Genomic DNA, 11,192 nt, shown 5'->3' on the forward strand with positions numbered 1-11,192 from the left:
TGAGTTGCCTATACGTTAACCAAAACTGTTATCGTACGTCTGGCTAACTCAGTGAATGGACCACCTTGTACGTGTTTGGTTTGAGTGGTGTTCTCTTTACTTCCGTCTGTCATCCACACTGTTGTCTGTTTTACCATCTCTTTCAATACTGTAGATGGGGCAGGGACTACATGCAAAAATGTGGGTTTCAATACTGTTATCCACCTTGACTTAACCATTGCTTCTTCCCCAACATTTACACCGTGCAGCCATTTCTACCGGTACCCGTCAGTAATGTCGATCAAGTCGGCGTCGTCCGATACAACGGCTGCGGCACCGACAAAGACGAAGTCGAGGAGGTTACTTGTGCTGTATGCCTATGTGAAATCCAAGAAGACGATGAGATGTAACCATCTTTTTCATAAGGTTTGCTTGGATAGATGGCTTGGTTATAGCTATTCCTCCACTTGTCCTGTTTGTCGTACGTTGTTAACTCCGGCTAAACTAGTTGCCGATGTGGAAGTGCTGGTGTTTGATTGTTTTGGTTTTTACTCCGACCACCTCCGCGATAGCTGGTGGCTGCGCTAAGCTTAGCTCAAACTTCCTCCGTTAGCTTTTAGTCGGTGGAGTTTTACTAGCACTAGTATGCCTAAATAACTGAGGCCAAGCCCTGGATTATATATGGGTAAAAAACATCCATATCATTTAATTATTAGTTTGATAATGAATGAGTCATTTGTTTTTAAAAGTTTTAATTTAATTACTCAATTAAACTATTATTACTAACAAAATATTCCAATGTTAAAATTAAAACACTTTTAATGTGATCTGTAGTTCTTATTGGACTATGTATTTAATGTTTTGAATATAGTTAAAATTTAAAATATTTTAATGATTAAGATATTATTGAACTAGTTTATAATATGATTTATTTTAATGTTAAATTTTATTTTTGAGTTCTTATTGGTGTAGATCGAGTTCACTTCATATTTTTTTTATTCATATTAATCACATTTAAATTTATTTTAATATATATATATATATATATATTATAATTAATTGTCAATTAATTTTATATAATAAGACGTTTTATCTCTAATTAAGAACATATTAATGATATTAATAATAAAATTATTTTTTATAGTTAGTTCTCTTTAACACATCATCAGATGACTTTGTTTCAATCCTATATAGAAATGTTTATGATCCATTTTTCATAAGATCCTAATGATCTTTAATACTTTAGCTTTGCTTCATTCAGAAAAAGAAAAAAGAAAAAAAAAAGAAAATGTCGTTCGATAATAAACCTTTGCGATACGAGTAAGACATCGATAATTATAAAAAAAATTAAGAAATTATTATAATTTTAAAAAGACAATAAAATAAAATCCCCTTTAACTCGCATTTCTGTTTTTGACTTTCATTTTCCTTCTTTTAAGTAATATAAAAACTCCGTTTTTATTTTCCCTGCGTTACTGCTTCGTTCATTTGAAAGGCGGGAGAGAAACAAAAAACAAAAGAAAAAACTGTTGCTTTATTTTGCATTAGTTGATCCAATGCCATAATCTTTCAAGAATTAAATTTTCTCGTTTGATCTCTGTTTCTAATAGGTATACAAATTCCCATCTTTTCCCCCCCTTTTGTTCTACTTTTTTTGCTGATCTTCTATGTTATTTTATCAGTTTGTTCCTCTTTTGGAAACATAATATTTTTTATGTCATGATCTATAGTAACCTATCTTTCCATACTCTGCACCTGTAATGGCTATTGGTTTGAAAAAGCAAATCATTTTGGTAAAAATATCAACTTGAAGTTTTTTTTAATCTTTTATCTTAATTTCCTTGTTGGGGTTTCGTGTTTTTCTTGTTTTGAGAAGTTTTCATTTACATCCAATTGTTTGCTTACTGAAATCATATAAATTTTAAGTTCCAGTTTTAGCAGGTCTCAGATATTTTGTTAACAAGGAAGAATGGGGTATATGGGGGCACATGGCATGGCAGCTTTGCATAGATACAAATACAGTGGCGTGGATCACTCTTACCTTGCTAAATATGTATTGCAACCCTTTTGGAACCGCTTTGTTACCTTCTTCCCTCTTTGGATGCCGTAAGTTGGTTCTTGTCAGTCTATCTATACCTGCGTGGACTGCTCCATACTTGTACATACACTTGGGTTTTACATTTGTGTGAAAGTTTAAGTTTTAAAGACCATATCATGTGCTTCAATGGGGTTTTAAGCATTTTTGTGATGTTTTCTGGCACTAATGAATTTATGTATGTTTGTATATGTGCATGTTTCCGGCTTGGCATGTTCACCAGACCAAACATGGTATGCAACGCTTAGTACTATTAGTACTACTAATACTACTACTAAAATGTGTTTTCACTGTAGATGCATGCTTGCACATACAGAGACATCATACATGTGTCCACAGAGTGCATTTGCATGTATTACATGTCTTATTTGATTATTAATTTGTTTATGCTTTTGTTTCTTAAGATAACACTTACAGGATTTATGTTCTTGGTTATATCTGCACTACTTGGATTTGTGAGTGGGGAACTCTCTCTCCTTATATTCTTCAAAATTTTTATTTATTTTGACTTCTGATTCAGTGTTGAGCCCTTTTTCTTTTGATGCAAGATTTTATCAATTCTCTAGAAGTTTTAGTTTTATACCAATTTGCTGCAAATTATATTTCATTTAATCTTCACTGATGTTCAGTTCAAAGGAGATGAGAAAGTGTGTTCTTTATTCTATAGCTTCCAACCATTTCCTTTTCTGTGGTTGGTTGAATGTTATTTATGCTCGAATGGATTGAACTGAACAAAATATGATAGTTTTTGTGGTCATGATGTTCTTTTAATTGCCAGAAAGGTATTAATATGACTTGAGTATGCTGATTTAACCTTCAAGAACCATAGATTTTGCACTATGTGTAAATGATAGTTAAACCATGAGAAATGTATTGGTGTCACTTAAGTTGATTTAACCTGCAAGAACCATAGATTCTCTTACTTTTTCCTCTAGCATTTGCATTTTAGTGTAGAAATAAATTTCATTTCTTCGTAGCAGTTTCTGTGTTTGACACACAACTGGTGTTCTGTTTAATTTATGATGTAGTTCTCACATATAGATGTATAGTTCAGGAAACATTTTGGTTATGTGCATGATGGTGTATTTGAAGGCTTAGGAGAATGGTACATGTTATTTTTCCATTCACTTTTCTATTTGTATTGCTGTTCCAGGTTTACTCCCCTCGCTTGGATACACCCCCACCGAGATGGGTTCATCTTGCACACGGGTTGCTTCTATTTTTATATCAGGTTTATACATCCACCTTGCTCGAAATATATTTAAAATTCTTTTATCCCATTGCTGTGTTTGGGAAGGGGATGAGCATGAATGTAATTACCTTGCCAGACTTTTGATGCTGTTGATGGGAAACAAGCTAGACGAACAAACTCCTCGAGTCCGCTTGGAGAACTTTTTGACCATGGTAATTTCGCTTTTTATCTATTACCCCTCCTTTGCTATTTATATTAGTGGAAAATCTGATGGGATAATTATTTTTCGATGGTCCTGCCATATTGCAGGGTGTGATGCACTAGCATGTGCGGTATGTATTTTAACTTGTATCACATAACAATGGTTTACAGAATTCTTCACCATTATACAATATTTATTCTTTTTACAGTTTGAAACCATGGCCTTTGGGAGCACTGCCATGTGTGGAGCGGGCAGTTTCTGGTTCTGGGCAATTTCAGCTATACCGTTTTATGGTGCTACATGGGAACAGTGAGTAATTGAAGTGTATTTTGCTTCTTCTTTTTTTCCTTTCTTGGAAATCCTGCCATACACTGCAGTTCTTCAATTACTTGGTTTATTCCATAAGTGTTATAAATTTTGTTTTCTAAGAAATCAAACTACATCAAGGATCTATTATTGACGCTGATACTTCTGTTGTGGTTCATTTCTCTGCAGCTATTTCTCCAATTCGCTTATCCTTCCTGTTGTCAACGGGCCGACTGAGGGTCTTGCACTGATATATTCATTGCACTTTATGACAGCAATCGTTGGTATAGTTCCTTACATGCGCTTTGGTAGCCTGTACTATGAAACCTTTATTTCACGTGTGTTCCACGCATCAAACTTTTTGAACTTATTCTGATTTTTTTTAACCATTTATAATTGCTTTATCTTTTTCCCTGCAAGGTGCCCAGTGGTGGGATCAGCCATTTAGGCAGTCCCTGCCCTTCTTGAGTTGGATACCTTTCGTTACCGGTAAGTTCTTTGTTTAGAAAAATGGGATATTACTTTTTTTCCCAATCGCACCATTATCACGTAGTGCCTTTATTAGTTGACATCGTTCATACTGCACAAATACCGTAAATGTAATATACAAAAGATCTTAGATTCTATCATGAGATTGCTTCACGCTTGACTTCCTCAATATGTGATTGCCACCATATGCTATGTTTGTTCTTCTTTCAGTGCCATATCTTAGTGTTACCCCTGTTTCAGCTGTGTTCTTATTCTACAATCTTGTGCTATGTGTCTTACTTATTCACTTTTTTTTTCTTTAGAACTTCCAACGTACAAAGGGGCCGTATATTTGTTGTTACCATTTGCTGTTTTACCTACAGTGGCTTGCAAGTAAGCAGTTATCTACACTCTTGTGGTTTTACACTACTGCTTTGTATTACTTATGCTTTGTCCTTTTGCGGAAAATAGTCCACTTTAGCCAGTCCGATGTTAGAGCCGAAGCTTCTCGTGATTACATTATCTAATTGCATCACCATCATCAATTCCCCTATTATTTTCAACTCATAGCTTCGTAGGCTCATTTGAATTGCAGAGGCCAAGTTTTCTATCAGTCCAGCAGTCTTTATTTTGTTCATAGTAATGTAATGTATAGGTAAGATTCTCTTATGTGCTTGTATGGTTTCTATTGCAGTATATGCAACGTCCATAAGGTCGTGAAGGCAAGAAAAGGAAGCATGTTATCAGCTTTAGCAATGGTAATTCCATAACTTTTACTCATTTCTTTCTTCCTTCTGTGTATGTTTAAACAATTAATACGCATTATTTGTTCTTTCTTTTCAGCTTTATCCTTTTGTTGTACTCGTGGCTGGAGTGCTCATTTGGTAATTTGAGTCTGTAATCTTTTCTCTTATAGCATTGTCAACCTTTTTGTTTTCTTTTTTTTTTTATCTTAAATCGAATTTAGTCCTTTTCTTTCTTACTCTGAAGGGATCATCTATCGCCCTCCGATGTAATGAGAAATTATCCGCATTTAGTTATACTGGGTACTGGACTTGCATTCGGGTTCCTTGTGGTAAAAGCTTGCTTGTTTATTCTGTCATATGACTCTTTGAGATTGTCATCGGTATCTTAAAAGTGAAAAATGGTTTCGACAGGGACGGATGATTTTGGCTCACCTATGCGATGAACCCAAGGGATTAAAAACTAACATGTGCATGGTGAGTAGCATTCTTGATTTTATTACATTTTGATCGACTTGGTTACGAAAAATGGTCGATTGTTCTATTTTTGTTTGCAGTCACTCTTGTATCTTCCATTGGCGATCGCAAATGCTCTTACAGCTAGATTAAACGACGGGTATGTGTGTTGGATTGTGGTTTCTAACCAGAATTATCTCTGCTTTTATCTGTTGTTTCCGAACAACATGGATGCAAATGCTGTTTTTTCTCCATTTTTGCAGTGTCCCGTTGGTCGATGAGTTCGTTGTTCTTCTCGGTTACTGTTTATTCACAGGTATGGCAGCTATCTTATATCAGCCACTTTAACTTCAAAATCTAGGAACATGATATTCTTAAACTGATTCCGGTTCCGGTTCGGTCTCGAGATCAAGATCATGTCTATCGATGTTCCTTCAACATACTGATATGCTTGCTGTTACGCTCTGCCAAACAGGATCACTCTACTTTCACTTCGCCACATCGGTTATTCGCGAAATTACGACGGCTTTGGGAATTTACTGCTTCAGGTTAGGAATGTTGTGCATGGAACTTCAATGTGTTTCAGGTCCATTTCTTCAGAAAGATTCACTGTTTTTAACCATTTATCCCTTGCTTAAAAATGACAGGATTACTCGGAAAGAAGCTTAACCATTTGCTTAAAAAGATTCAGTTTTTCTAGTGTCACTCTTGTAAGATCGCTGTAAATCCGGTTTTAACATGCTGAGTTGAAGTCAGATTACGCATTTCGGGATAACGCAGTTCATACAGGTTTCGTCGGTTCGGATCGGACTATTACTTTTGCTCCAATGGAAGTTTGGTAGTGGTTCAGTATTTAGCAAATTCTTTGTGATTATACATTGATGACTAATCTTATAATATATAACAATATCGTTCAAATTTTACATATTTGATTATGATATAAATTTTGTTTTTTAGTGCTCGCATTTTAAAAAGAAGACTAATGATATTATTATTATTATTATTATAGTTTCATTTCAAAAAAATCATTGGATTTAAAGTTAGATTTATTGTTCGAGATATTTTTTTTACGAATTGTGCATTGAATTTTTATTGATGAGATAAAAAGAGTGTATTGAAAATTCTGGGATTAATGATAAGTGATGACGGTGGCCGGTGAAGATGACGATAGTGGTGAGTAGCGATAGGTGATGAGAGATTTTGATCAAATTCAAAATTTAATTAATATTTTATCTAAATCTAGAGATTAAATAATATTTTATCTAAAATTTAGAGATTAAATTAATATTTTAATTAAGTTTAAGGAGTTAAATTAAAAGAGTAATCTTTTGTATTAACGTATTGGATCATTCAACTAATTGGACTTAAGTATTCAATGATCAAATATAATAAATTAATCATGTAAATGTGATTGAAGTATAATAAATTGATAATATAAATGTGACTAAAATATAATAAATTAATAGCATAAATAATAAATATTATAATAAATTGATTATATAAATAATTAAAATATATATATATATATATATATATTTAAAAAAAAGCCAATGTTCAAATGAATAAAACTGAAAAAAAAGGTTTACTCTTTAAACAATCATATTTTAAGCCTTATGGACAATGAAGCAAAGGGTGTTATGCACCATAGTTTTCTTCACTATCGAACGAACTTGTGGACTCATATGTCTTTTCTGAGTGGAGTGGAGCCTCTTTGTCTATCTTCACAAGATCATCATCAAAACCTGCGGGACGACAAAGTTACTCCTTGCAATCCCACCCATCTTGAAGTTGGCTGGCGGCCTTTCTCTTACTGTGAAATCTGTTCATCTTCCCTGTTGCTCAGCCATATCCTCATCAATATTTCGGGAAACTTGGCGCTGGAAGAGAAGTTTGCTTAATGCGTGGGGAGCGATAAACAACAGAAATGACAAGTTTACTCTGCTTCAGCTGAATCAGTTAACACATGCCCCAACCTACACTCCAGAGATGTGCATGACTGATCTGGAAACCGAAATGGCTTCCTACAAAGACCAATCGAGCTCGGCTGCTTGGATGACTGTTAACTCTGGCATAAGGAACATCCTTCCATACTTTGAAATATGAGATTTTGAGTTCGAACCCTGCAATTACTCAATGAATTTTATTGAAGTCGATACTAGTTCCACCATTCACGTTACACCCGAAGACCGATTTAGCTACGCAAGATTTGAAACTGTAGGCTATGATCTGAAACAATTAAACTTGAACCAGTTGGCGGAAAGTGTTTTGGTCTGCTTCGAACCAAGCTTTGATGTAAGCATTGCATAATAAAAACAACAGAATCTCACTTAACCATCAAATTTCAGTTTAACTTAGCTCGCAACAAACTCGTACCAGTTCCTTACCTGCTTCATTACAAAAAGAAGCTTTCTTGGTGCATCAAACCACTGAAAAAACAATGGGGATTCAACGTAGACAGCTTTTCTTTTTAATCTTGGGTTGCTTTGGTCGTCTTCTTGGTTTCTACAACTGCTTTGCTTTCACCAGAAGGGGTTAAACTTTGAAGGTAACTCAACTGTTCTTTTTCTTACATATGGACATCTTGGGACAAAGTGGATGTTTTGTTTGAATTTTTTTTTTGTTTCCTTTTTGGTTCGGGTGCAAGCTTTAATGGGAATGAAAGAGCTTCTGGTCGATCCTCACGGTGTTCTTGACAATTGGGATGAAGCTGCTGTTGATCTATGTAGCTGGAACATGGTCGCTCTCTTGATGGTCTAGCCATGAGCTTATTGTGCTTGCACGAGCAGCGCGATCCAAAGGTAATTCATAGGAATGTTAAGGCTGCAAATATACCTCTTGATGATTACTGTGAGGCCGTAGTCGGAGATTTCAGACTGGCAAAGTTGTTGGATCATTGAGATTCACATGTGACAACGGCTGTGAGAGGCATATAGCAGGGGAATATCTATCGACCGTACAGTCTTATGAGAAAACATATATTTTTGGGTTTGGTATCCTCAAGCAAAGTATCTTTCAACCTAACAGTCTTCCGGGAAGCTTCTTAGAAAGCCGAAGCAACCAGGTCAAGAGCTGATGAATTCTCCTCTTCGGAGAGAGAGTCCGATCTGACCGATGACTTTCCGTTTTTGGTGTATGTATCTATGCATGCATAGTCATGATTTTCAAAGAAAATCACATTCTCATATGACAAATATGGCAGACATAATACTACTTCACTTGCAATGAACATAAACTACAGCAATCTGTTCAGTAATGTTATTATTCACATTGCAAAAGAATATTTTACAGAGATATGCATTTGGTTGCCCAACTGTTTGTGATTTCGAAAGAAAGACGAGAAATTAGTAAATCGATTAACAGACAAATAATTTATTAATCTTGAATGAATAAAATTTCTGCTTGAGCCGAGGCTCGTCTAAACCTCAACAGCTCGATTAACATATTCAGTCTTCCATCCATGACATATACACAAGGTGAGATACTCATCATCTCGAGCACTGGCGAATTTGCAAGAAGAAATTTGATGAACTCCATCTCATGAGGCACACCGGACATATCCGTCATCTTCACAAGTTTGAGTTGTTTGAATGTGCAATCCGAAGGGCGTTCATCATCCCAAAAATCCAAATCAGGTGCATCTATAGTAGCTAATGTGTTCGAGGAACCCTAAAACGAAACAATATGGCCTTGACACTCACCGAAACAATAAGATAGCACATGAAACAGAAACATAAATCAACGGCAACCACCAATGAAAATATAAGACCATAACACTCACCGAAATCTGAAGTTCCCTCAAATTAGGAGAGTTAGTAATCAAGCGAAGAACAACGAGTATCTCCTTCATATCTTCGAAACTTACTTGATTCAATTCAACTACCTTCAGATGTACATATGTAACAGGAAGTCTTCCAAGGTCATCACCTATGCTCAAATACTTCAAAAGACAATTTAACAGACAGTACCCTTTTAACAAATATAAACTAAATAAAAGTTAACAAGCCAAAAGTAGAAATCCGACATAGTTTTACCTTCGTGAAGTATATATGCCCGATTAGCCTCTCAAGACGAGGCACACTGCCAAGAAACCTGTTAAAGTTGCAGCTTGAGCTTTGCTCAAAGTGTTCAGCTATGTCATCAGTCATATACATGGCAACCGACATTGCAACTAAAAGTGGGGTATTTTCGAGACAAATGTCTTTGAATTCACCTTCCAGACACAAATACTTGAGATTCGGAGCAATGATGGTAAGCGCTAGACTATCAAAGTACGACAATGCTAAGCTTTCGAGAAGAGGGCAACTAGATATAAGACTTTCAATTGCCTCAGGGGAAACTAAAACCTGGTGAAGATTAAGACTCTTCAAGCACAAGAACCCTTTAAAACTAGGCGGCGGATCAAATTCGCAACGGAAAAGATCCAGACGGGTCAGCTTTTTACAGTTAAAAAGACATGAAGGAACCCTAAACCACTCTCCTTCTCCCAATTCAAGAACCAACTCCTTGATGTCATTCCTCGAAAGGAAAAGTAACCATTGGTCGATATCCGGGCAGCACTGCAAGTGCGAAGTCGTGAGCTGGAACTTATGAATCGGCCCTTGGTGCAGAAAAAGAGTTCGAGTGATGAACTTAACAAGACTATCCTCGACTTTACACCGATCATTTGATGAAATCACACACTTTTCATCAAATAAAAGTTGAGTAAGCGTTGCCCATTTATACCTCCATCTACTCGATAAAATGCTAGTTCTAACAGCATCTCGAATGGGTAAACGCGTGAGGATACTTTCTACAATGCTTTGAGGCAAATCACTTATCAAATCCGGAGCCGAAACATCACCCATCTGAATAATTTTAATTTTATATATATCAATCAATTGTTAAAGGTTGAAACGTTCCATATAAAATGATTGCAGCATAATCCGTGAGATTTCATGAAAGACTTCTGGGTAATTTAGGACTTTAAAAAAATGGGGTTTTCTCATAAATTCCATCAGTAAAGAAGAAACATATCAAAAGAGTTGGGATCAAACAAAATCGAGGACAACGGAGTGTAAAAAAGGTGAATACATGAGATTAAAAATTGTAAAAGTGCGAAGAGAGACTAACCTAGGATAAAATCGGGAACCCAGAGACAAGTTATGGCTTCTTCTTCATATCTGTCATCAGATCACACAGCAGCCAAAAACAAAGGAAGAGCCTTGATCTTGATGGTTAAAGGTTGAGACTTTTATTTCGTTTTCGTATTGGGTTTTTGAGTTAGGAGGCTGGTGGCCCATTTAGACTATCATCGATGACTCTTTTACCCGTTAACTAGGGCTATGGATTTATTAATTCATTTTTTATAACAAATAATTATTTAAACAGTATCGGATTAACCCATTTTTTCCCCTTCAGATTATACTAATTTAGAATTCATTCATGTTCGAATCATTAATATTATTGATCTATTATAAGATTACATCATGATTAATAAGGATAACGAAAAATGACAAAACGAAACTTTTATCCATTCAACCTTATTTTTTGTTCTTTTATCCATTTAACCTTCTTCTTTTTTCATATTTTTTGTTAAAATATAAAATAATATAATAAAAAAATACTAATTTATTTAATTTAATATCATAATCTTATTGCTTTATATTTTAACTTTTTATATAGATTTTATCAAAAATCCGATTAATAAAATATAAAAAATATTTTCATTATCATCATGGAAAATGAAAGATTCTCATTAACCCAAATTTGATA

At 35.0% G+C, this 11,192-nt stretch overlaps 2 protein-coding genes and 1 pseudogene across 3 annotated transcripts; 2 read left to right on the forward strand and 1 right to left on the reverse strand.

The window, feature by feature from the left end:
• The first annotated feature begins 1,430 nt into the window (after positions 1 to 1,430).
• On the forward strand, positions 1,431 to 6,164 carry LOC120118246 (choline/ethanolaminephosphotransferase 1-like). Its single transcript, XM_039138345.1, has 19 exons — positions 1,431 to 1,589; positions 1,912 to 2,085; positions 2,298 to 2,307; positions 2,479 to 2,529; positions 3,228 to 3,305; positions 3,403 to 3,478; positions 3,576 to 3,598; positions 3,677 to 3,777; positions 3,964 to 4,058; positions 4,195 to 4,263; positions 4,566 to 4,635; positions 4,937 to 5,000; positions 5,086 to 5,126; positions 5,233 to 5,317; positions 5,400 to 5,462; positions 5,543 to 5,601; positions 5,705 to 5,757; positions 5,917 to 5,989; positions 6,089 to 6,164. Exons 2-19 carry the CDS (start codon positions 1,949 to 1,951, stop codon positions 6,108 to 6,110), a joined length of 1,170 nt encoding a protein of 389 aa, XP_038994276.1. The 5' UTR covers positions 1,431 to 1,589; positions 1,912 to 1,948; the 3' UTR covers positions 6,111 to 6,164.
• Positions 6,165 to 6,602: 438 nt separating this feature from the next.
• Positions 6,603 to 8,338, forward strand: LOC120118223 (annotated as a pseudogene).
• Positions 8,339 to 8,686: 348 nt separating this feature from the next.
• On the reverse strand, positions 8,687 to 10,701 carry LOC120118131 (F-box/FBD/LRR-repeat protein At1g13570-like). 2 transcript variants are annotated; one of them, XM_039138256.1, is made up of 4 exons: positions 10,551 to 10,701; positions 9,473 to 10,285; positions 9,220 to 9,321; positions 8,687 to 9,107 (listed from the first exon to the last, which is right to left on the reverse strand). In XM_039138256.1, exons 2-4 carry the CDS (start codon positions 10,283 to 10,285, stop codon positions 8,814 to 8,816), a joined length of 1,209 nt encoding a protein of 402 aa, XP_038994187.1. In that variant the 5' UTR covers positions 10,551 to 10,701; the 3' UTR covers positions 8,687 to 8,813. The 2 variants fall into 2 exon arrangements, with proteins under 2 accessions (XP_038994187.1, XP_038994186.1); XM_039138255.1 differs by having other exon boundaries at positions 9,220 to 9,378.
• Between the last annotated feature and the right edge of the window lie 491 nt (positions 10,702 to 11,192).

The sequence above is a fragment of the Hibiscus syriacus genome, unplaced genomic scaffold, assembly GCF_006381635.1.
Source record: "Hibiscus syriacus cultivar Baekdansim isolate YM2019G1 unplaced genomic scaffold, ASM638163v2 tig00110327_pilon, whole genome shotgun sequence".
NCBI classification, from domain to species: domain Eukaryota; kingdom Viridiplantae; phylum Streptophyta; class Magnoliopsida; order Malvales; family Malvaceae; genus Hibiscus; species Hibiscus syriacus.

Excerpts from the sequence above, each read along its gene's own strand:
- LOC120118246 (XM_039138345.1), top strand. The coding sequence starts at position 1,949 with ATGGGGTATATGGGGGCACATGGCATGGCAGCTTTGCATAGATACAAA. Across the intron at positions 3,306-3,402 it reads TGCTTCTATTTTTATATCAG|ACTTTTGATGCTGTTGATGG; the intron begins GTTTATACATCC and ends TTACCTTGCCAG. Across the intron at positions 5,463-5,542 it reads TAAAAACTAACATGTGCATG|TCACTCTTGTATCTTCCATT; the intron begins GTGAGTAGCATT and ends TTTTGTTTGCAG.
- LOC120118131 (XM_039138255.1), bottom strand. The coding sequence starts at position 10,285 with ATGGGTGATGTTTCGGCTCCGGATTTGATAAGTGATTTGCCTCAAAGC. Across the intron at positions 9,379-9,472 it reads GGCATATATACTTCACGAAG|TATTTGAGCATAGGTGATGA; the intron begins GTAAAACTATGT and ends TGTCTTTTGAAG. Across the intron at positions 9,108-9,219 it reads TGAGGGAACTTCAGATTTCG|GGTTCCTCGAACACATTAGC; the intron begins GTGAGTGTTATG and ends GTTTCGTTTTAG.